This window comes from Pongo pygmaeus, chromosome 8, assembly GCF_028885625.2.
Source record: "Pongo pygmaeus isolate AG05252 chromosome 8, NHGRI_mPonPyg2-v2.0_pri, whole genome shotgun sequence".
NCBI lineage: Eukaryota > Metazoa > Chordata > Mammalia > Primates > Hominidae > Pongo > Pongo pygmaeus.
In genome coordinates this window covers 136731256-136756615 of record NC_072381.2, presented here as the reverse complement: position 1 = coordinate 136756615, position 25360 = coordinate 136731256, and the positions used below count along the sequence as shown (strand labels likewise).

Below are 25360 nucleotides of genomic sequence, written 5' to 3'. Positions count from 1 at the left end.
AAATTGACTCGGTGGCTTCTCACCAGGATTGTGAAGTTTGGTCCTGTCTTCTTAATTAAGTGCTCGGCTGGGACAGGCAAGAGTCTGAAGTCAGAGGACATGTCGAATCACCGTTCTCTTCCCCCTCTGACCAGCAAACAGGTCTAGAGCCAGAGCAATCTACACAGACATGGGGCCCTCATGCCGTCAGGGAGCCCTGAACAAAAGGCTCCTGCAGTTTCAGGGGCCCTGAAGTCATGGAGTTGGGAAGGGCTTGGAGTGGGAATTCCCTGGGAACTGAGTCAGAGCATGGAGGTGGCTTTAAGCTCTCGCCCTCCCCCGCCAACAAGGAGGTCTTAGGAGAGGCACCTGGAGGACCTCTCCCCAAGGCCTCAGATAATGAGACCTGAGAATGAAGGTGCCCCCGAGATAGGGGTGCAGATGTGCTGGGAGCGTGATTGGCCCCAGGGCCCGAGCCTTTCCCTGCTGCTCCCTCAAGCCTGCCATGCCTGGCTAAGCATGAGCCTGGTGTGGGGATGCAGCTTCCCCCTGAGACCTGCCCAGTGCAGCCTTCAGGTCAGGCCCAAAGTATCACACTCAGGCTTTGAACCAGGAGCCCGACTCCTTGGGTGCAAATCTGTATACTAAGTACCAAGCTGTATGGCGTCTCTGTATCTGTTTGCACCCGTATCACACCCTATAGAGATCCAACCTTTCCTTCCTGTGGGTGGGTGGTCTTGGACAGCCCCTCACTGACCTGGAAGCCCACAGCTTGGGCCTGATCACCAGCACTGCTTCACCTGTGCTCTGGCAGGGCTGCTAAGTGGCAAGGGCGGGGTGTGTTGCCCCAGTCCCTCTCTGCTGGGTAGGAGGAGCTTCAGGGATGAGAGTCAGAGCATCCCCGGCAGGAAGATCAGCCTGGGCTGAGACCAGGGAGAAGCTTCTGGGTGGGCAGGACTCGGGCGCAGAAAAGGGGTGCGAGGGGAGGGGGAGTGCAGGGGGGATGTTACAGTGGCCTGAGGGGCTTTGCGTGTTTACAGCTCTCCCTCCCTGCCACCCACCCATTGCCCTTCTGGGGCTCCCAATGGTTCCTGGGGTTTGGAAAACTCCTCCACGTCATTCTGATACCATCTTTTCCTTACTCAACTGGAAATAGCTTCCCAGCAAGGACTTTAACTTTTCTGCTCACTCAGAGGCCCACTAAGCAGGTTAAATTTAACCACTAAGTGGTTAAATTCCAGTGGAAACAGCTGTGGAGAGGCAGCATGCAAACAGAGATCCTAAGGGGAGAAGCCATTGCTAATAAATTTGTGTAGGGCTTTCTAGTGCATCAAAACTTCCGGAAAATTCCCTCCTTACACTGACACATGCACTCCCCACATGCTTACACTATTTGGACCCTGCAATCTACTGCATAGCAATAAATGCAGAAATGAACCTGTTTGCAGACGGTTGTTTATGTCGTCGTTATCTATCAGAACAGCACCTATTACGATGGGGGTGGGTAACAGAATATGGCAAATGTATGCGGCATGTCCCTTCCTTGGAATACAAGGCTGTGGTTCATAGTGGGACTTTTGAAGGCCATTTAATGATAAAGGAAGTGTTCATTTTATAGCATTTCATGAAAAAACCACACATCTGGTGTGATTGTGATATGTTTCCAACACAGCCAGGCCAAACAACTGCAATATAACAAAAGATGGACAGTGTTCAGTGGGGGAGTTCAGGAGGGACCTTTTTATCCACGTAATTACTTTATCTTACAACTTTTCTAAAGTGTTTTATTATTAAGATGACTTATTTTGAATAGTGCTTATTTTTTTCTGACTTCACATCTGTCTATGGCAACAAGTAGATTCCATGACATACTTTTTAGAAAAGCCGACATCCAGAACACTGACATCACTAAATGCAGATTGAGGATGTGGAGCAACAGGAACTCCCATTCACTGCTGGAGGGAATGCAAAATGGCACAGCCACCGTGGAAGACAGTCTGGCAGTTTCTTAAAAAGTGAAACACACTCTTACCATAAAATCCAACAATTGTGCTTCTAAACTGTGGCACATCCTGATAATGGAGTATCATTCAACAATAAAAAGAAATGGGCAATCAAGTCATGAGAAGAAATGGAGGAATCTTAAATGGATATTGCCAAGCAGAAGATGCCAGTCTGAAAGGGCTACATAGTATTTGGTTCCAACTGAATGGCCTTCTGGAAAAGGCAAAGCTAGAGAGGCCATATAGAAAGATCAGCAGCAGCCAGGGGCTGGGGGGAGGGAGGGATGAACAGGCGGAGGCAGGGGAGTTTTAGGACTGTGAAAATGCGTTGTATGATACCACAGTGGTGGTACAATGGCTGTGAAAATGCTCTGTATGATCCTACGATGCCTCTGTCCAAACCCACGGGATGCACAGCACAAAGGGTGAACCCCAGCGAACACTGTGGCTGTAGTTAATAAGGTGCCGTTGTCAGCCCATGAACTGTAACCAACCCACCACACTGATGCCAAATATTCCCAATGAGGGGAGTGGAGGCGTCTATGAGGGAACTCTCTCTACTTTCTACCCAATTTTTCTGTAAACCTAAAGCTGCTGTAGTTAATAAGGTGCCGTTGTCAGCTCATGAACTGTAACCAACCCACCACACTGATGCCAAATATTCCCAATGAGGGGAGTGGAGGCGTCTATGAGGGAACTCTCTCTACTTTCTACCCAATTTTTCTGTAAACCTAAAGCTGCTGTAGTTAATAAGGTGCCGTTGTCAGCCCATGAACTGTAACCCACCCACCACACTGATGCCAAATATTCACAATGAGGGGAGTGGAGGCGTCTATGAGGGAACTCTCTCTACTTTCTACCCAATTTTTCTGTAAACCTAAAGCTGCTGTAGTTAATAAGGTGCCGTTGTCAGCTCATGAACTGTAACCAACCCACCACACTGATGCCAAATATTCACAATGAGGGGAGTGGAGGCGTCTATGAGGGAACTCTCTCTACTTTCTACCCAATTTTTCTGTAAACCTAAAGCTGCTGTAGTTAATAAGGTGCCGTTGTCAGCCCATGAACTGTAACCAACCCACCACACTGATGCCAAATATTCACAATGAGGGGAGTGGAGGCGTCTATGAGGGAACTCTCTCTACTTTCTACCCAATTTTTCTGTAAACCTAAAGCTGCTGTAGTTAATAAGGTGCCGTTGTCAGCCCATGAACTGTAACCAACCCATCACACTGATGCCAAATATTCCCAATGAGGGGAGTGGAGGCGTCTATGAGGGAACTCTCTCTACTTTCTACCCAATTTTTCTGTAAACCTAAAGCTGCTGTAGTTAATAAGGTGCCGTTGTCAGCTCATGAACTGTAACCCACCCACCACACTGATGCCAAATATTCCCAATGAGGGGAGTGGAGGCGTCTATGAGGGAACTCTCTCTACTTTCTACCCAATTTTTCTGTAAACCTAAAGCTGCTGTAGTTAATAAGGTGCCGTTGTCAGCCCATGAACTGTAACCCACCCACCACACTGATGCCAAATATTCCCAATGAGGGGAGTGGAGGCGTCTATGAGGGAACTCTCTCTACTTTCTACCCAATTTTTCTGTAAACCTAAAGCTGCTGTAGTTAATAAGGTGCCGTTGTCAGCCCATGAACTGTAACCAACCCACCACACTGATGCCAAATATTCCCAATGAGGGGAGTGGAGGCGTCTATGAGGGAACTCTCTCTACTTTCTACCCAATTTTTCTGTAAACCTAAAGCTGCTGTAGTTAATAAGGTGCCGTTGTCAGCCCATGAACTGTAACCCACCCACCACACTGATGCCAAATATTCCCAATGAGGGGAGTGGAGGCGTCTATGAGGGAACTCTCTCTACTTTCTACCCAATTTTTCTGTAAACCTAAAGCTGCTGTAGTTAATAAGGTGCCGTTGTCAGCCCATGAACTGTAACCCACCCACCACACTGATGCCAAATATTCCCAATGAGGGGAGTGGAGGCGTCTATGAGGGAACTCTCTCTACTTTCTACCCAATTTTTCTGTAAACCTAAAGCTGCTGTAGTTAATAAGGTGCCGTTGTCAGCTCATGAACTGTAACCCACCCACCACACTGATGCCAAATATTCCCAATGAGGGGAGTGGAGGCGTCTATGAGGGAACTCTCTCTACTTTCTACCCAATTTTTCTGTAAACCTAAAGCTGCTGTAGTTAATAAGGTGCCGTTGTCAGCCCATGAACTGTAACCCACCCACCACACTGATGCCAAATATTCCCAATGAGGGGAGTGGAGGCGTCTATGAGGGAACTCTCTCTACTTTCTACCCAATTTTTCTGTAAACCTAAAGCTGCTGTAGTTAATAAGGTGCCGTTGTCAGCTCATGAACTGTAACCCACCCACCACACTGATGCCAAATATTCCCAATGAGGGGAGTGGAGGCGTCTATGAGGGAACTCTCTCTACTTTCTACCCAATTTTTCTGTAAACCTAAAGCTGCTGTAGTTAATAAGGTGCCGTTGTCAGCCCATGAACTGTAACCCACCCACCACACTGATGCCAAATATTCCCAATGAGGGGAGTGGAGGCGTCTATGAGGGAACTCTCTCTACTTTCTACCCAATTTTTCTGTAAACCTAAAGCTGCTGTAGTTAATAAGGTGCCGTTGTCAGCCCATGAACTGTAACCAACCCACCACACTGATGCCAAATATTCCCAATGAGGGGAGTGGAGGCGTCTATGAGGGAACTCTCTCTACTTTCTACCCAATTTTTCTGTAAACCTAAAGCTGCTGTAGTTAATAAGGTGCCGTTGTCAGCCCATGAACTGTAACCAACCCACCACACTGATGCCAAATATTCCCAATGAGGGGAGTGGAGGCGTCTATGAGGGAACTCTCTCTACTTTCTACCCAATTTTTCTGTAAACCTAAAGCTGCTGTAGTTAATAAGGTGCCGTTGTCAGCCCATGAACTGTAACCAACCCACCACACTGATGCCAAATATTCCCAATGAGGGGAGTGGAGGCGTCTATGAGGGAACTCTCTCTACTTTCTACCCAATTTTTCTGTAAACCTAAAGCTGCTGTAGTTAATAAGGTGCCGTTGTCAGCCCATGAACTGTAACCAACCCACCACACTGATGCCAAATATTCACAATGAGGGGAGTGGAGGCGTCTATGAGGGAACTCTCTCTACTTTCTACCCAATTTTTCTGTAAACCTAAAGCTGCTGTAGTAAATAAGGTGCCGTTGTCAGCTCATGAACTGTAACCAACCCACCACACTGATGCCAAATATTCACAATGAGGGGAGTGGAGGCGTCTATGAGGGAACTCTCTCTACTTTCTACCCAATTTTTCTGTAAACCTAAAGCTGCTGTAGTTAATAAGGTGCCGTTGTCAGCTCATGAACTGTAACCAACCCACCACACTGATGCCAAATATTCCCAATGAGGGGAGTGGAGGCGTCTGTGAGGGAACTCTCTCTACTTTCTACCCAATTTTTCTGTAAACCTAAAGCTGCTGTAGTTAATAAGGTGCCGTTGTCAGCTCATGAACTGTAACCAACCCACCACACTGATGCCAAATATTCACAATGAGTGGAGTGGAGGCGTCTATGAGGGAACTCTCTCTACTTTCTACCCAATTTTTCTGTAAACCTAAAGCTGCTGTAGTTAATAAGGTGCCGTTGTCAGCTCATGAACTGTAACCAACCCACCACACTGATGCCAAATATTCACAATGAGGGGAGTGGAGGCGTCTATGAGGGAACTCTCTCTACTTTCTACCCAATTTTTCTGTAAACCTAAAGCTGCTGTAGTTAATAAGGTGCCGTTGTCAGCTCATGAACTGTAACCAACCCACCACACTGATGCCAAATATTCCCAATGAGGGGAGTGGAGGCGTCTATGAGGGAACTCTCTCTACTTTCTACCCAATTTTTCTGTAAACCTAAAGCTGCTGTAGTTAATAAGGTGCCGTTGTCAGCCCATGAACTGTAACCAACCCACCACACTGATGCCAAATATTCCCAATGAGGGGAGTGGAGGCGTCTATGAGGGAACTCTCTCTACTTTCTACCCAATTTTTCTGTAAACCTAAAGCTGCTGTAGTTAATAAGGTGCCGTTGTCAGCCCATGAACTGTAACCCACCCACCACACTGATGCCAAATATTCCCAATGAGGGGAGTGGAGGCGTCTATGAGGGAACTCTCTCTACTTTCTACCCAATTTTTCTGTAAACCTAAAGCTGCTGTAGTTAATAAGGTGCCGTTGTCAGCTCATGAACTGTAACCAACCCACCACACTGATGCCAAATATTCACAATGAGGGGAGTGGAGGCGTCTATGAGGGAACTCTCTCTACTTTCTACCCAATTTTTCTGTAAACCTAAAGCTGCTGTAGTTAATAAGGTGCCGTTGTCAGCTCATGAACTGTAACCAACCCACCACACTGATGCCAAATATTCACAATGAGGGGAGTGGAGGCGTCTATGAGGGAACTCTCTCTACTTTCTACCCAATTTTTCTGTAAACCTAAAGCTGCTGTAGTTAATAAGGTGCCGTTGTCAGCTCATGAACTGTAACCAACCCACCACACTGATGCCAAATATTCACAATGAGGGGAGTGGAGGCGTCTATGAGGGAACTCTCTCTACTTTCTACCCAATTTTTCTGTAAACCTAAAGCTGCTGTAGTTAATAAGGTGCCGTTGTCAGCTCATGAACTGTAACCAACCCACCACACTGATGCCAAATATTCACAATGAGGGGAGTGGAGGCGTCTATGAGGGAACTCTCTCTACTTTCTACCCAATTTTTCTGTAAACCTAAAGCTGCTGTAGTTAATAAGGTGCCGTTGTCAGCTCATGAACTGTAACCAACCCACCACACTGATGCCAAATATTCACAATGAGGGGAGTGGAGGCGTCTATGAGGGAACTCTCTCTACTTTCTACCCAATTTTTCTGTAAACCTAAAGCTGCTGTAGTTAATAAGGTGCCGTTGTCAGCTCATGAACTGTAACCAACCCACCACACTGATGCCAAATATTCACAATGAGGGGAGTGGAGGCGTCTATGAGGGAACTCTCTCTACTTTCTACCCAATTTTTCTGTAAACCTAAAGCTGCTGTAGTTAATAAGGTGCCGTTGTCAGCTCATGAACTGTAACCAACCCACCACACTGATGCCAAATATTCACAATGAGGGGAGTGGAGGCGTCTATGAGGGAACTCTCTCTACTTTCTACCCAATTTTTCTGTAAACCCAAAGCTGCTGTAGTTAATAAGGTGCCGTTGTCAGCTCATGAACTGTAACCAACCCACCACACTGATGCCAAATATTCACAATGAGGGGAGTGGAGGCGTCTGTGAGGGAACTCTCTCTACTTTCTACCCAATTTTTCTGTAAACCTAAAGCTGCTGTAGTTAATAAGGTGCCGTTGTCAGCTCATGAACTGTAACCAACCCACCACACTGATGCCAAATATTCACAATGAGGGGAGTGGAGGCGTCTATGAGGGAACTCTCTCTACTTTCTACCCAATTTTTCTGTAAACCTAAAGCTGCTGTAGTTAATAAGGTGCCGTTGTCAGCTCATGAACTGTAACCAACCCACCACACTGATGCCAAATATTCACAATGAGGGGAGTGGAGGCGTCTGTGAGGGAACTCTCTCTACTTTCTACCCAATTTTTCTGTAAACCTAAAGCTGCTGTAGTTAATAAGGTGCCGTTGTCAGCTCATGAACTGTAACCAACCCACCACACTGATGCCAAATATTCACAATGAGGGGAGTGGAGGCGTCTATGAGGGAACTCTCTCTACTTTCTACCCAATTTTTCTGTAAACCTAAAGCTGCTGTAGTTAATAAGGTGCCGTTGTCAGCTCATGAACTGTAACCAACCCACCACACTGATGCCAAATATTCACAATGAGGGGAGTGGAGGCGTCTGTGAGGGAACTCTCTCTACTTTCTACCCAATTTTTCTGTAAACCTAAAGCTGCTGTAGTTAATAAGGTGCCGTTGTCAGCTCATGAACTGTAACCAACCCACCAAACTGATGCCAAATATTCACAATGAGGGGAGTGGAGGCGTCTATGAGGGAACTCTCTCTGCTTTCTACCCAATTTTTCTGTAAACCTAAAGCTGCTGTAGTTAATAAGGTGCCGTTGTCAGCTCATGAACTGTAACCAACCCACCCCACTGATGCCAAATATTCACAATGAGGGGAGTGGAGGCGTCTGTGAGGGAACTCTCTCTACTTTCTACCCAATTTTTCTGTAAACCTAAAGCTGCTGTAGTTAATAAGGTGCCGTTGTCAGCTCATGAACTGTAACCAACCCACCACACTGATGCCAAATATTCACAATGAGGGGAGTGGAGGCGTCTATGAGGGAACTCTCTCTACTTTCTACCCAATTTTTCTGTAAACCTAAAGCTGCTGTAGTTAATAAGGTGCCGTTGTCAGCTCATGAACTGTAACCAACCCACCACACTGATGCCAAATATTCACAATGAGGGGAGTGGAGGCGTCTGTGAGGGAACTCTCTCTACTTTCTACCCAATTTTTCTGTAAACCTAAAGCTGCTGTAGTTAATAAGGTGCCGTTGTCAGCTCATGAACTGTAACCAACCCACCACACTGATGCCAAATATTCACAATGAGGGGAGTGGAGGCGTCTATGAGGGAACTCTCTCTACTTTCTACCCAATTTTTCTGTAAACCTAAAGCTGCTGTAGTTAATAAGGTGCCGTTGTCAGCTCATGAACTGTAACCAACCCACCACACTGATGCCAAATATTCCCAATGAGGGGAGTGGAGGCGTCTGTGAGGGAACTCTCTCTACTTTCTACCCAATTTTTCTGTAAACCTAAAGCTGCTGTAGTTAATAAGGTGCCGTTGTCAGCTCATGAACTGTAACCAACCCACCACACTGATGCCAAATATTCACAATGAGGGGAGTGGAGGCGTCTATGAGGGAACTCTCTCTACTTTCTACCCAATTTTTCTGTAAACCTAAAGCTGCTGTAGTTAATAAGGTGCCGTTGTCAGCTCATGAACTGTAACCAACCCACCACACTGATGCCAAATATTCACAATGAGGGGAGTGGAGGCGTCTATGAGGGAACTCTCTCTACTTTCTACCCAATTTTTCTGTAAACCTAAAGCTGCTGTAGTTAATAAGGTGCCGTTGTCAGCTCATGAACTGTAACCAACCCACCACACTGATGCCAAATATTCACAATGAGGGGAGTGGAGGCGTCTATGAGGGAACTCTCTCTACTTTCTACCCAATTTTTCTGTAAACCTAAAGCTGCTGTAGTTAATAAGGTGCCGTTGTCAGCTCATGAACTGTAACCAACCCACCACACTGATGCCAAATATTCCCAATGAGGGGAGTGGAGGCGTCTATGAGGGAACTCTCTCTACTTTCTACCCAATTTTTCTGTAAACCTAAAGCTGCTGTAGTTAATAAGGTGCCGTTGTCAGCCCATGAACTGTAACCCACCCACCACACTGATGCCAAATATTCCCAATGAGGGGAGTGGAGGCGTCTATGAGGGAACTCTCTCTACTTTCTACCCAATTTTTCTGTAAACCTAAAGCTGCTGTAGTTAATAAGGTGCCGTTGTCAGCTCATGAACTGTAACCAACCCACCACACTGATGCCAAATATTCACAATGAGGGGAGTGGAGGCGTCTATGAGGGAACTCTCTCTACTTTCTACCCAATTTTTCTGTAAACCTAAAGCTGCTGTAGTTAATAAGGTGCTGTTGTCAGCTCATGAACTGTAACCAACCCACCACACTGATGCCAAATATTCCCAATGAGGGGAGTGGAGGCGTCTATGAGGGAACTCTCTCTACTTTCTACCCAATTTTTCTGTAAACCTAAAGCTGCTGTAGTTAATAAGGTGCCGTTGTCAGCTCATGAACTGTAACCAACCCACCACACTGATGCCAAATATTCACAATGAGGGGAGTGGAGGCGTCTATGAGGGAACTCTCTCTACTTTGTACCCAATTTTTCTGTAAACCTAAAGCTGCTGTAGTTAATAAGGTGCCGTTGTCAGCTCATGAACTGTAACCAACCCACCACACTGATGCCAAATATTCACAATGAGGGGAGTGGAGGCGTCTATGAGGGAACTCTCTCTACTTTCTACCCAATTTTTCTGTAAACCTAAAGCTGCTGTAGTTAATAAGGTGCCGTTGTCAGCTCATGAACTGTAACCAACCCACCACACTGATGCCAAATATTCACAATGAGGGGAGTGGAGGCGTCTGTGAGGGAACTCTCTCTACTTTCTACCCAATTTTTCTGTAAACCTAAAGCTGCTGTAGTTAATAAGGTGCCGTTGTCAGCTCATGAACTGTAACCAACCCACCACACTGATGCCAAATATTCACAATGAGGGGAGTGGAGGCGTCTATGCGGGAACTCTCTCTACTTTCTACCCAATTTTTCTGTAAACCTAAAGCTGCTGTAGTTAATAAGGTGCTGTTGTCAGCTCATGAACTGTAACCAACCCACCACACTGATGCCAAATATTCACAATGAGGGGAGTGGAGGCGTCTATGAGGGAACTCTCTCTACTTTCTACCCAATTTTTCTGTAAACCTAAAGCTGCTGTAGTTAATAAGGTGCCGTTGTCAGCTCATGAACTGTAACCAACCCACCACACTGATGCCAAATATTCACAATGAGGGGAGTGGAGGCGTCTATGAGGGAACTCTCTCTACTTTCTACCCAATTTTTCTGTAAACCTAAAGCTGCTGTAGTTAATAAGGTGCCGTTGTCAGCTCATGAACTGTAACCAACCCACCACACTGATGCCAAATATTCACAATGAGGGGAGTGGAGGCGTCTATGAGGGAACTCTCTCTACTTTCTACCCAATTTTTCTGTAAACCTAAAGCTGCTGTAGTTAATAAGGTGCCGTTGTCAGCTCATGAACTGTAACCAACCCACCACACTGATGCCAAATATTCACAATGAGGGGAGTGGAGGCGTCTGTGAGGGAACTCTCTCTACTTTCTACCCAATTTTTCTGTAAACCTAAAGCTGCTGTAGTTAATAAGGTGCCGTTGTCAGCTCATGAACTGTAACCAACCCACCACACTGATGCCAAATATTCACAATGAGGGGAGTGGAGGCGTCTATGAGGGAACTCTCTCTACTTTCTACCCAATTTTTCTGTAAACCTAAAGCTGCTGTAGTTAATAAGGTGCCGTTGTCAGCTCATGAACTGTAACCAACCCACCCCACTAATGCCAAATATTCACAATGAGGGGAGTGGAGGCGTCTGTGAGGGAACTCTCTCTACTTTCTACCCAATTTTTCTGTAAACCTAAAGCTGCTGTAGTTAATAAGGTGCCGTTGTCAGCTCATGAACTGTAACCAACCCACCACACTGATGCCAAATATTCACAATGAGGGGAGTGGAGGCGTCTGTGAGGGAACTCTCTCTACTTTCTACCCAATTTTTCTGTAAACCTAAAGCTGCTGTAGTTAATAAGGTGCCGTTGTCAGCTCATGAACTGTAACCAACCCACCACACTGATGCCAAATATTCACAATGAGGGGAGTGGAGGCGTCTGTGAGGGAACTCTCTCTACTTTCTACCCAATTTTTCTGTAAACCTAAAGCTGCTGTAGTTAATAAGGTGCCGTTGTCAGCTCATGAACTGTAACCAACCCACCACACTGATGCCAAATATTCACAATGAGGGGAGTGGAGGCGTCTATGAGGGAACTCTCTCTACTTTCTACCCAATTTTTCTGTAAACCTAAAGCTGCTGTAGTTAATAAGGTGCCGTTGTCAGCTCATGAACTGTAACCAACCCACCACACTGATGCCAAATATTCCCAATGAGGGGAGTGGAGGCGTCTGTGAGGGAACTCTCTCTACTTTCTACCCAATTTTTCTGTAAACCTAAAGCTGCTGTAGTTAATAAGGTGCCGTTGTCAGCTCATGAACTGTAACCAACCCACCACACTGATGCCAAATATTCACAATGAGGAGAGTGGAGGCGTCTATGAGGGAACTCTCTCTACTTTCTACCCAATTTTTCTGTAAACATAAAGCTGCTGTAGTTAATAAGGTGCCGTTGTCAGCTCATGAACTGTAACCAACCCACCACACTGATGCCAAATATTCACAATGAGGGGAGTGGAGGCGTCTATGAGGGAACTCTCTCTACTTTCTACCCAATTTTTCTGTAAACCTAAAGCTGCTGTAGTTAATAAGGTGCCGTTGTCAGCCCATGAACTGTAACCAACCCACCACACTGATGCCAAATATTCCCAATGAGGGGAGTGGAGGCGTCTATGAGGGAACTCTCTCTACTTTCTACCCAATTTTTCTGTAAACCTAAAGCTGCTGTAGTTAATAAGGTGCCGTTGTCAGCTCATGAACTGTAACCAACCCACCACACTGATGCCAAATATTCCCAATGAGGGGAGTGGAGGCGTCTATGAGGGAACTCTCTCTACTTTCTACCCAATTTTTCTGTAAACCTAAAGCTGCTGTAGTTAATAAGGTCCCGTTGTCAGCCCATGAACTGTAACCAACCCACCACACTGATGCCAAATATTCCCAATGAGGGGAGTGGAGGCGTCTATGAGGGAACTCTCTCTACTTTCTACCCAATTTTTCTGTAAACTTAAAGCTGCTGTAGTTAATAAGGTGCCGTTGTCAGCCCATGAACTGTAACCAACCCACCACACTGATGCCAAATATTCCCAATGAGGTGAGTGGAGGCGTCTATGAGGGAACTCTCTCTACTTTCTACCCAATTTTTCTGTAAACCTAAAGCTGCTGTAGTTAATAAGGTGCCGTTGTCAGCCCATGAACTGTAACCAACCCACCACACTGATGCCAAATATTCCCAATGAGGGGAGTGGAGGCGTCTATGAGGGAACTCTCTCTACTTTCTACCCAATTTTTCTGTAAACCTAAAGCTGCTGTAGTTAATAAGGTGCCGTTGTCAGCCCATGAACTGTAACCAACCCACCACACTGATGCCAAATATTCCCAATGAGGGGAGTGGAGGCGTCTATGAGGGAACTCTCTCTACTTTCTACCCAATTTTTCTGTAAACCTAAAGCTGCTGTAGTTAATAAGGTGCCGTTGTCAGCCCATGAACTGTAACCAACCCACCACACTGATGCCAAATATTCCCAATGAGGGGAGTGGAGGCGTCTATGAGGGAACTCTCTCTACTTTCTACCCAATTTTTCTGTAAACCTAAAGCTGCTGTAGTTAATAAGGTGCCGTTGTCAGCCCATGAACTGTAACCAACCCACCACACTGATGCCAAATATTCCCAATGAGGGGAGTGGAGGCGTCTATGAGGGAACTCTCTCTACTTTCTACCCAATTTTTCTGTAAACCTAAAGCTGCTGTAGTTAATAAGGTGCCGTTGTCAGCTCATGAACTGTAACCAACCCACCACACTGATGCCAAATATTCACAATGAGGGGAGTGGAGGCGTCTGTGAGGGAACTCTCTCTACTTTCTACCCAATTTTTCTGTAAACCTAAAGCTGCTGTAGTTAATAAGGTGCCGTTGTCAGCTCATGAACTGTAACCAACCCACCACACTGATGCCAAATATTCACAATGAGGGGAGTGGAGGCGTCTATGAGGGAACTCTCTCTACTTTCTACCCAATTTTTCTGTAAACCTAAAGCTGCTGTAGTTAATAAGGTGCCGTTGTCAGCTCATGAACTGTAACCAACCCACCACACTGATGCCAAATATTCACAATGAGGGGAGTGGAGGCGTCTATGAGGGAACTCTCTCTACTTTCTACCCAATTTTTCTGTAAACCTAAAGCTGCTGTAGTTAATAAGGTGCCGTTGTCAGCTCATGAACTGTAACCAACCCACCACACTGATGCCAAATATTCACAATGAGGGGAGTGGAGGCGTCTATGAGGGAACTCTCTCTACTTTCTACCCAATTTTTCTGTAAACCTAAAGCTGCTGTAGTTAATAAGGTGCCGTTGTCAGCTCATGAACTGTAACCAACCCACCACACTGATGCCAAATATTCACAATGAGGGGAGTGGAGGCGTCTGTGAGGGAACTCTCTCTACTTTCTACCCAATTTTTCTGTAAACCTAAAGCTGCTGTAGTTAATAAGGTGCCGTTGTCAGCTCATGAACTGTAACCAACCCACCACACTGATGCCAAATATTCACAATGAGGGGAGTGGAGGCGTCTATGAGGGAACTCTCTCTGCTTTCTACCCAATTTTTCTGTAAACCTAAAGCTGCTGTAGTTAATAAGGTGCCGTTGTCAGCTCATGAACTGTAACCAACCCACCCCACTGATGCCAAATATTCACAATGAGGGGAGTGGAGGCGTCTGTGAGGGAACTCTCTCTACTTTCTACCCAATTTTTCTGTAAACCTAAAGCTGCTGTAGTTAATAAGGTGCCGTTGTCAGCTCATGAACTGTAACCAACCCACCACACTGATGCCAAATATTCACAATGAGGGGAGTGGAGGCGTCTATGAGGGAACTCTCTCTACTTTCTACCCAATTTTTCTGTAAACCTAAAGCTGCTGTAGTTAATAAGGTGCCGTTGTCAGCTCATGAACTGTAACCAACCCACCACACTGATGCCAAATATTCACAATGAGGGGAGTGGAGGCGCCTGTGAGGGAACTCTCTCTACTTTCTACCCAATTTTTCTGTAAACCTAAAGCTGCTGTAGTTAATAAGGTGCCGTTGTCAGCTCATGAACTGTAACCAACCCACCACACTGATGCCAAATATTCACAATGAGGGGAGTGGAGGCGTCTATGAGGGAACTCTCTCTACTTTCTACGCAATTTTTCTGTAAACCTAAAGCTGCTGTAGTTAATAAGGTCCCGTTGTCAGCCCATGAACTGTAACCAACCCACCACACTGATGCCAAATATTCCCAATGAGGGGAGTGGAGGCGTCTATGAGGGAACTCTCTCTACTTTCTACCCAATTTTTCTGTAAACTTAAAGCTGCTGTAGTTAATAAGGTGCCGTTGTCAGCCCATGAACTGTAACCAACCCACCACACTGATGCCAAATATTCCCAATGAGGTGAGTGGAGGCGTCTATGAGGGAACTCTCTCTACTTTCTACCCAATTTTTCTGTAAACCTAAAGCTGCTGTAGTTAATAAGGTGCCGTTGTCAGCCCATGAACTGTAACCAACCCACCACACTGATGCCAAATATTCCCAATGAGGGGAGTGGAGGCGTCTATGAGGGAACTCTCTCTACTTTCTACCCAATTTTTCTGTAAACCTAAAGCTGCTGTAGTTAATAAGGTGCCGTTGTCAGCCCATGAACTGTAACCAACCCACCACACTGATGCCAAATATTCCCAATGAGGGGAGTGGAGGCGTCTATGAGGGAACTCTCTCTACTTTCTACCCAATTTTTCTGTAAACCTAAAGCTGCTGTAGTTAATAAGGTGCCGTTGTCAGCCCATGAACTGTAACCAACCCACCACACTGATGCCAAATATTCCCAATGAGGGGAGTGGAGGCGTCTATGAGGGAACTCTCTCTACTTTCTACCCAATTTTTCTGTAAACCTAAAGCTGCTGTAGTTAATAAGGTGCCGTTGTCAGCCCATGAACTGTAACCAACCCACCACACTGATGCCAAATATTCCCAATGAGGGGAGTGGAGGCGTCTATGAGGGAACTCTCTCTACTTTCTACCCAATTTTTCTGTAAACCTAAAGCTGCTGTAGTTAATAAGGTGCCGTTGTCAGCTCATGAACTGTAACCAACCCACCACACTGATGCCAAATATTCACAATGAGGGGAGTGGAGGCGTCTGTGAGGGAACTCTCTCTACTTTCTACCCAATTTTTCTGTAAACCTAAAGCTGCTGTAGTTAATAAGGTGCCGTTGTCAGCTCATGAACTGTAACCAACCCACCACACTGATGCCAAATATTCACAATGAGGGGAGTGGAGGCGTCTATGAGGGAACTCTCTCTACTTTCTACCCAATTTTTCTGTAAACCTAAAGCTGCTGTAGTTAATAAGGTGCCGTTGTCAGCTCATGAACTGTAACCAACCCACCACACTGATGCCAAATATTCACAATGAGGGGAGTGGAGGCGTCTATGAGGGAACTCTCTCTACTTTCTACCCAATTTTTCTGTAAACCTAAAGCTGCTGTAGTTAATAAGGTGCCGTTGTCAGCTCATGAACTGTAACCAACCCACCACACTGATGCCAAATATTCACAATGAGGGGAGTGGAGGCGTCTATGAGGGAACTCTCTCTACTTTCTACCCAATTTTTCTGTAAACCTAAAGCTGCTGTAGTTAATAAGGTGCCGTTGTCAGCTCATGAACTGTAACCAACCCACCACACTGATGCCAAATATTCACAATGAGGGGAGTGGAGGCGTCTGTGAGGGAACTCTCTCTACTTTCTACCCAATTTTTCTGTAAACCTAAAGCTGCTGTAGTTAATAAGGTGCCGTTGTCAGCTCATGAACTGTAACCAACCCACCACACTGATGCCAAATATTCACAATGAGGGGAGTGGAGGCGTCTATGAGGGAACTCTCTCTGCTTTCTACCCAATTTTTCTGTAAACCTAAAGCTGCTGTAGTTAATAAGGTGCCGTTGTCAGCTCATGAACTGTAACCAACCCACCACACTGATGCCAAATATTCACAATGAGGGGAGTGGAGGCGTCTGTGAGGGAACTCTCTCTACTTTCTACCCAATTTTTCTGTAAACCTAAAGCTGCTGTAGTTAATAAGGTGCCGTTGTCAGCTCATGAACTGTAACCAACCCACCACACTGATGCCAAATATTCACAATGAGGGGAGTGGAGGCGTCTATGAGGGAACTCTCTCTACTTTCTACCCAATTTTTCTGTAAACCTAAAGCTGCTGTAGTTAATAAGGTGCCGTTGTCAGCTCATGAACTGTAACCAACCCACCACACTGATGCCAAATATTCACAATGAGGGGAGTGGAGGCGTCTGTGAGGGAACTCTCTCTACTTTCTACCCAATTTTTCTGTAAACCTAAAGCTGCTGTAGTTAATAAGGTGCCGTTGTCAGCTCATGAACTGTAACCAACCCACCACACTGATGCCAAATATTCACAATGAGGGGAGTGGAGGCGTCTATGAGGGAACTCTCTCTACTTTCTACCCAATTTTTCTGTAAACCTAAAGCTGCTGTAGTTAATAAGGTGCCGTTGTCAGCTCATGAACTGTAACCAACCCACCACACTGATGCCAAATATTCCCAATGAGGGGAGTGGAGGCGTCTGTGAGGGAACTCTCTCTACTTTCTACCCAATTTTTCTGTAAACCTAAAGCTGCTGTAGTTAATAACGTGCCGTTGTCAGCTCATGAACTGTAACCAACCCACCACACTGATGCCAAATATTCACAATGAGGGGAGTGGAGGCGTCTATGAGGGAACTCTCTCTACTTTCTACCCAATTTTTCTGTAAACCTAAAGCTGCTGTAGTTAATAAGGTGCCGTTGTCAGCTCATGAACTGTAACCAACCCACCACACTGATGCCAAATATTCACAATGAGGGGAGTGGAGGCGTCTATGAGGGAACTCTCTCTACTTTCTACCCAATTTTTCTGTAAACCTAAAGCTGCTGTAGTTAATAAGGTGCCGTTGTCAGCCCATGAACTGTAACCAACCCACCACACTGATGCCAAATATTCACAATGAGTGGAGTGGAGGCGTCTATGAGGGAACTCTCTCTACTTTCTACCCAATTTTTCTGTAAACCTAAAGCTGCTGTAGTTAATAAGGTGCCGTTGTCAGCCCATGAACTGTAACCAACCCACCACACTGATGCCAAATATTCACAATGAGGGGAGTGGAGGCGTCTATGAGGGAACTCTCTCTACTTTCTCCCCAATTTTTCTGTAAACCTAAAGCTGCTGTAGTTAATAAGGTGCCGTTGTCAGTCCATGAACTGTAACCAACCCACCACACTGATGCCAAATATTCACAATGAGGGGAGTGGAGGCGTCTATGAGGGAACTCTCTCTACTTTCTACCCAATTTTTCTGTAAACCTAAAGCTGCTGTAGTTAATAAGGTGCCGTTGTCAGCTCATGAACTGTAACCAACCCACCACACTGATGCCAAATATTCACAATGAGGGGAGTGGAGGAGTCTATGAGGGAACTCTCTCTACTTTCTACCCAATTTTTCTGTAAACCTAAAGCTGCTGTAGTTAATAAGGTGCCGTTGTCAGCCCATGAACTGTAACCAACCCACCACACTGATGCCAAATATTCACAATGAGGGGAGTGGAGGCGTCTATGAGGGAACTCTCTCTACTTTCTACCCAATTTTTCTGTAAACCTAAAGCTGCTGTAGTTAATAAGGTGCCGTTGTCAGCTCATGAGCTGTAACCAACCCACCACACTGATGCCAAATATTCACAATGAGGGGAGTGGAGGCGTCTATGAGGGAACTCTCTCTACTTTCTACCCAATTTTTCTGTAAACCTAAAGCTGCTGTAGTTAATAAGGTGCCGTTGTCAGCTCATGAACTGTAACCAACCCACCACACTGATGCCAAATATTCACAATGAGGGGAGTGGAGGCGTCTATGAGGGAACTCTCTCTACTTTCTACCCAATTTTTCTGTAAACCTAAAGCTGCTGTAGTTAATAAGGTGCCGTTGTCAGCTCATGAACTGTAACCAACCCACCACACTGATGCCAAATATTCACAATGAGGGGAGTGGAGGCGTCTATGAGGGAACTCTCTCTACTTTCTACCCAATTTTTCTGTAAACCTAAAGCTGCTGTAGTTAATAAGGTGCCGTTGTCAGCCCATGAACTGTAACCAACCCACCACACTGATGCCAAATATTCACAATGAGGGGAGTGGAGGCGTCTATGAGGGAACTCTCTCTACTTTCTACCCAATTTTTCTGTAAACCTAAAGCTGCTGTAGTTAATAAGGTGCCGTTGTCAGCTCATGAACTGTAACCAACCCACCACACTGATGCCAAATATTCACAATGAGGGGAGTGGAGGCGTCTATGAGGGAACTCTCTCTACTTTCTACCCAATTTTTCTGTAAACCTAAAGCTGCTGTAGTTAATAAGGTGCCGTTGTCAGCTCATGAACTGTAACCAACCCACCACACTGATGCCAAATATTCACAATGAGGGGAGTGGAGGCGTCTATGAGGGAACTCTCTCTACTTTCTACCCAATTTTTCTGTAAACCTAAAGCTGCTGTAGTTAATAAGGTGCCGTTGTCAGCTCATGAACTGTAACCAACCCACCACACTGATGCCAAATATTCACAATGAGGGGAGTGGAGGCGTCTATGAGGGAACTCTCTCTACTTTCTACCCAATTTTTCTGTAAACCTAAAGCTGCTGTAGTTAATAAGGTGCCATTGTCAGCTCATGAACTGTAACCAACCCACCACACTGATGCCAAATATTCACAATGAGGGGAGTGGAGGCGTCTATGAGGGAACTCTCTCTACTTTCTACCCAATTTTTCTGTAAACCTAAAGCTGCTCTATAACAAATTATATTTAATTTAAAACATCTGTATATGCTCATCATAGGCAATTCCAAAAGAAAGGAGAGAAAATCAGCCATAATTCTGCCATCTAGATATGTTCATTATCACGACTTTCTTCTATTTTTTAACCATATCTGACATCATAGTGTTAAGTACCTTCTCTATGCCTCCAAATTTCTAGCTCTAGCCTGGATGTCTTCCTTGAAATATGGACTCTATAGGGTATGGCACTGAGCCCATCTGGAAGCGAATGCTGTCCCCTGCCCGTCTGTTCCCATTAAAGAAGGCAGGATGAAGACATTCAGATGAGACTCAGCGTTGGCCTCTCCACTGCTCTGCAGGCTCCGCTCCCTCCTGTGGCTTGCCTCACTTGGAGTAAAACCCAAGTCATCCCCCGCCTGTGTCTGCCGGCAAAGCCTGGCTGTCCCCCCGCCCCCCACTTCCTCATCTCCCTGTATTCTGTGCCTTGAACACTGCACCTCATCCCTGATGATTTCCTTGCAGCTCCTGGAAGGCACCACACAGGCATCGGCCACAGGGCCTTCGCACGCCTGCTTCTTCTGTAGGGGTCAGCAGGGAGCCTTGCCTTGCCTCATGCAGACTTTTACCTATTTTTTCCTTCCCAGTGAGGACTTTCCTGGCCTCCCTGGTCACAATTGAGGCCCACACACCAAGGCTAGATGCCCTCTCCCTGCTTTCCCACTATGCCCACCAGCCTGGAAAGTACAGAAAATCAACAAGAAGAATGAGCACCCTGCCTCTTCCCTACCTGGGAGGAACCTTCCCCGAAGGCCAGCCTTCCCAGTGTTTTGTTCGCTGTTCTGTCCCAAAGAGCTAGAGCTGGAAAATGCCTGGCACTTGCCAGATAAATAAAGACTGGTTGACTGAATGACGATACATTGTAGGAACCTATATGATTTTTAGCCTGTTTTATTTACCTACTGTATCATGAGACATCGCTCTGGCACTAACGATCTTCCTTGATGTGATCGTGCTGAACACTGACCGTCCTGTGCACGGCGCACCATCCTTCGTGCGGCCGTCCGTGCACCATCCTTCGTGCAGCCGTCCGTGCACCATCCTTTGTGCAGCCATCCTGCTTTTGCTGATATTTCTAGCTCCTCATTCTACACCTTTATCCTAAGGCACTGGGCATGTAGGTGGGTCACAGGACAGGACGTGCCAGATCAAGAGTTGTGAATTATATCAAGGTTTTAAAAACATATTTCCAAATTGCAGTCCAGAGCTGGCCAGACTAAACTTCCACCATCCATATAAAATGGCACCTACAAAATACTTCTTAGATACCACATTTATTTGGGGAACTGAGGAGTCTTTTAAAAGAAAAAATGTTTTACTGAAAAGGCAGAGGAAGAAGCAAACTTTCAGATGCATCCATTGGTGTCAGAAAAGATGCCCACTTCCAAGCTTGCAGTCTGACTCCTCTCAGGGAGTGACCCGCGCGGAGCTGGGTGTGGGTTTCTCCCCTGCAGCAGCTGGTCTGGTGACCAGCCACTCCCTGCAGGGCCCAGCTGAGCCTGGTGCCCTCCAGAAACCTCTCTCCACCCTCTCCCTGCAGGGCCCAGCTGAGCCTGGTGCCCTCTGGAAACCTCTCTCCACCCTGGCCCACAGCTGCCCCTTCTTCCAAAGCACCCCCCACTTTTTTATGTCGCACTCCCGGGCCTTCACCGGTTTCTGCTCCAAATCACTGAGTGCTGTTCATGGTCACTTCTGATTAGGTACTTAACACACTGGCACCGGGGACAAGCGGTTTCTCTTTAAGGCACCCGGGTCCTGGCTCGTCCCCTGGTGACTGTAAGCCTTGCGGCTCACTGAGCATCACACAGCCCTGTGTGTGCGCTGGGTGCATGTCAGTGTTTGACTGATGGAGAACTCATCAGAAGCGTATGTTCTGCAGACAGTGGCACATACTGTGGGCTTCCATTAAAGAGGGGTAGCGCCCCCCTCACCTGTTTTCTGGGGGCTGATATCTTGCAGTAGCGAGATGGGCGTCTGTCACCCTTGGCCCTGTGCGTCCCCTTGCTGACCCTCTGCATCCCTCTTCCGCAGGTGGCTGCCATGACAGCCTTAAGCCGACCAGCAGCCCCGCCATTGCCATCGCCACCGCCGCCGCCGCTGCCGCTGCCATGGTCTCCGTGGACCCTGAGAGCCTCCGGGGCCCGTCCCCCTCCAGGGTGCAGCCGCGCCACTTCCTGACCTGGGCGCCCATCAAAATACCCCTCCGGACGTCCCCCTTCTCAGGTAGGCTCGGAGCGCCGTCCCGACGTCGGGTGCTGCCTTAGTGAGGGCGCGGAGGCTTCCTGGTTAGATGCCAATGGCCTGGGCCCAGGCGCTGTGGGACCTGAAGCCCGGCTCTGGTTGAGGGAAACATTTGGGCTTTGCTTGACTTCAGACCCTGCAAATCAGCCCAACTCCACTGAGCCACCTTGTCAGGTCCACCCTGGCACTTCCTGCTGTAAAGCCAAGGTGAAAGTTTCCGTTTGAGGAAATGAGACTTCTCTTTAGTAACCGGAATTTAGGGGGAGTGATGCATGCGTCTGGGAGTGCAGGGACCCCAGGAAGTTGTGATTTTCTTGCGCGGGATGTGCAGGCTGGCGTGCTGGAGTGGAGCCTGGTGAGTAAGCCCAGAGCAAAGCCGCGTGCCGCTCCCCTCAGGCAGTCCACTTGGCATGCCTTCTGGCCCTGGGCTGGACACAGGGGCTGGGGTCCCACCCACAGTGACAGCCTGGAGTACGAGAGCCTTGGGCCGCCACAAAGGCATTTGAGCTCTTTAATGCAGTAGATGTGCTCCCTTTCTGAGATGTCCTCAGGGCAGGGGCCGGGAGGGTGGCCATTCTGGTGTCCTGAGAGGTGTGAGATGCATTGATGAGGCACTTGGAGTAGATGGGAGGCCCTGGGTCCCATCTGCAGCTCTATTGTCCCTACGTGTTCACAGGCATGTGTGTCCGTCTATTAACTGTAACCTGCACGCTTCGTGACCCAGACATCCTTGTGAAATGCCTGTTTCTTCAAACTTAGCAACAGCACCATTAATTTGGAATGGCAGTGCCAACTCCCAGGAATTGAGGATTTACTCTATTATTTTGGTTTTAGTTCTTCATGTGAGATGGTAGAACTTGAAGAGAAATTCCATGGAAGATTGTATTAATATCATTAATTGCTAGATTATCAGTAGCAGGAAATGTATCACGAGACTGTGATAGACACACACACACACATAAATATATACGTACTGGTTTATGGTAGAAAGACAAACAGCCTAGTTCCACGACTTTCCAATTTTTGGAGTGTTTGCAGTTTGTTGACTTTGTCGCTAGTAAATCTAATGTGGTCTTTTTCAACAATGGACCTTCCGCGTTCGCTATTTCTTTGCTGGCTTGATGAATTAGTTGATAAGTCGGATATTGTATTCTCAAGATCAAAATCGTATTTCTATTTCAGCATGTCAGTGAACATGCATTTAGGGTGTGATGGAGAAAATAAATAAAACACATGGATAATCTCGGTGTGGAACATAAATTACAGCTTTGTCAAGAATTTGGTTAAACCTACCAGTCCATTGACATGTATTAGGGGTGATTTACTGTTTTCAGAGGAAAATTAATCTTAGAACCAAAAGCTGTGTACCTCAGGGGCAGCTTCACTTTCCATATCTCTGACATGATTTATAAGGTGCCATAACAATTAGGCATCCTCTCTTGTTTGCCTTTTATAAGGTTCCATGATCAAATTTGCTATAATGTGCGTTCAGTTAGAACGCGGCCAGCACCAATGTTATCTGTCCTGTAGATAACTGGAAAAATGGACTGACAGAAAGATGAAAGGGGCGTTACTCAGAAGGTAGCTCCTAAAGTTGTCTTCCCATTGCTGGAATTGATCCATCCGACCTGGAAACCCCGCCCCACAGGAGAGGGTGCAGGTTGAAGTTGAAATACCATCAGGAGGCTGGGTCTGGACCGGTGATAAGCAGGTCTGAGCTGTGAGCAGTGTGGCCCATCCCAGGCTTCATGGGTGGGTGTGGTGCTGACAGGGGTGCCCCTGGTGAGGGCTCCATTGGAAGGTGGGACTACCTGGCAGTGCTGTCCTGGCGACCTCCTCTGGACTCGGGGGCAAGGCTGTCATGCCCATGTCTCTGGGGTACTTTTTGAAAACCAAGACTTGATGGAGATGGGATAGAGAGCTGGCCTATCCACACCATTCAGGCTGTTTTCTAAACCACCCCAAGAGCCCCACAGAACGGTGGGAGCAAGGAGTCGTCTCTGCTGATGGGCGGTCTCAGCGAATGCCCAGGCAGCCCCCTAGGAAATTTCTGATACCGCTTAAAATAGGTGAACTGGGCAGGGACAGGACAAGGATGAGCTATCCCATGGAGGGGTGGGTGGAGGGAGTGGCCCCCACGAAACCGAAGGACATCAATGCAAAGCAGGTGCTGATGGACTCAGAAGAACACAGCTCACTCCAAAGTTTGCTCTATATTCAAACTGATTTTATGAAAGGATGGACCTTTAATTTATCTACAGAAGAATAATCCTGTTTTTATTTGGAAGAGAAGTCCCACTTTGTATAAATGAGCTTGACTGTTTTACTTACATCCTTGACTTTGATATAAAAGTCAGTAACCTCAGAGCTCCACATGGTTTAGCTTAATGGTCCCCAACTGGAGACAATTCTGCACCCCAGAGGGTATTTGGCAGTGTGACTATCCATGCGTTTTGGTTGTCATGACTTGAGGGTTGCTACTGGGATCTGGTGGGTAGATGCCAGGGAAGAGGCCACAATCCTACAACCCCCAGGCAGCCCCCATGGTAGAGAATCATCCGGCCCAAAGTATAGGTAATGGCTGTGTGGAGAAACCTGGGTTTGTATTGTTAGAACTCTGCTTAAGGCACTGTGAAAAGCTGTCTGGGTCCCCGGATAAGCTCATCTGGGAGAGTTAAGGTGGCACTGCCCTGACCCTGAAGGAGCAGGCTCCATGTTGGAAAGAGTTCACAGTCATAAAGATTGCGCGAATTCGGTGCCTTGCACTAGATTTAGCTTACCTAAGATGCCACATAATACTTAGAGAGCCCGTGACCAGGTCCAGATTCAGCCGTGAGCCGGGCTTCTCTTTCAGAGTGATGTCAGCATGGGCGGGAAGGCTGGTCCCTGCTGCCCTCCCAGGGGACGGGGTGTCCTTTGTGTCCGTTGGCCTCTGCTTCACCGGGGTCTGTTTACCAGGCTGGCCCCTCCCAGACAGTGGGTCTCCAGCAGAGGTTGCATCTTTCCATCCCCGCCCTGCCTGCACCCAACACAGCAATTCCCCTGACTCCAGGGACAGTGCTCCCTTCTGCGCGTTGATAGGCCGGGCAGAGCCTGCTCCCGTTCCACTTACTCACAGAACTTTTTTTTTTTTTCTTCCTTTCTTTCTTTCTTTCTTTCTTTCTTTCTTTCTTTCTTTCTTTCTTTCTTTCTTTCTTTCTTTCACCTTTCTCTCTCCCTTCCTTCCTCCCTTCCTTCCTCCCTCCCTCCCTCCCTTCCTTCCTTCTTTCCTTCCTTCTTTCTCTTTCTCTCTTTCTTTTTCTTGAGACGGAGTCTCGATCTGTTGCCCAGGCTGGAGTGCTGTGGTGCGGTCTTGGCTCATTGCAACCTCCGCCTCCTGGGTTCAAGTGATTCTCCTGCCTCAGTCTCCCCTGTAGCTGCGATTACAGGTGCACGCCCCCATGCCCAGGTAATTTTTGTATTTTTAGTAGAGACGGGATTTCACCATGTTGGCCAGGCTGGTCTCGAACTCCTGACCTCATGATCCGCCCACCTCGGCCTCCCCAAGTGCTGGCATTAGA

At 46.9% G+C, this 25360-nt stretch overlaps 1 protein-coding gene across 1 annotated transcript in view; it reads left to right on the top strand.

Moving 5' to 3' along the window:
* TCERG1L (transcription elongation regulator 1 like) overlaps positions 1 to 25360 on the top strand; it is a 245318-nt gene that overhangs the window by 50473 nt on the left and 169485 nt on the right. Inside the window, exon 4 of the mRNA XM_054436467.2 lies at positions 21591 to 21782. Coding sequence (XP_054292442.1) covers positions 21591 to 21782 — 192 coding nt within the window. The remainder of the gene's footprint in view (positions 1 to 21590; positions 21783 to 25360) is intronic.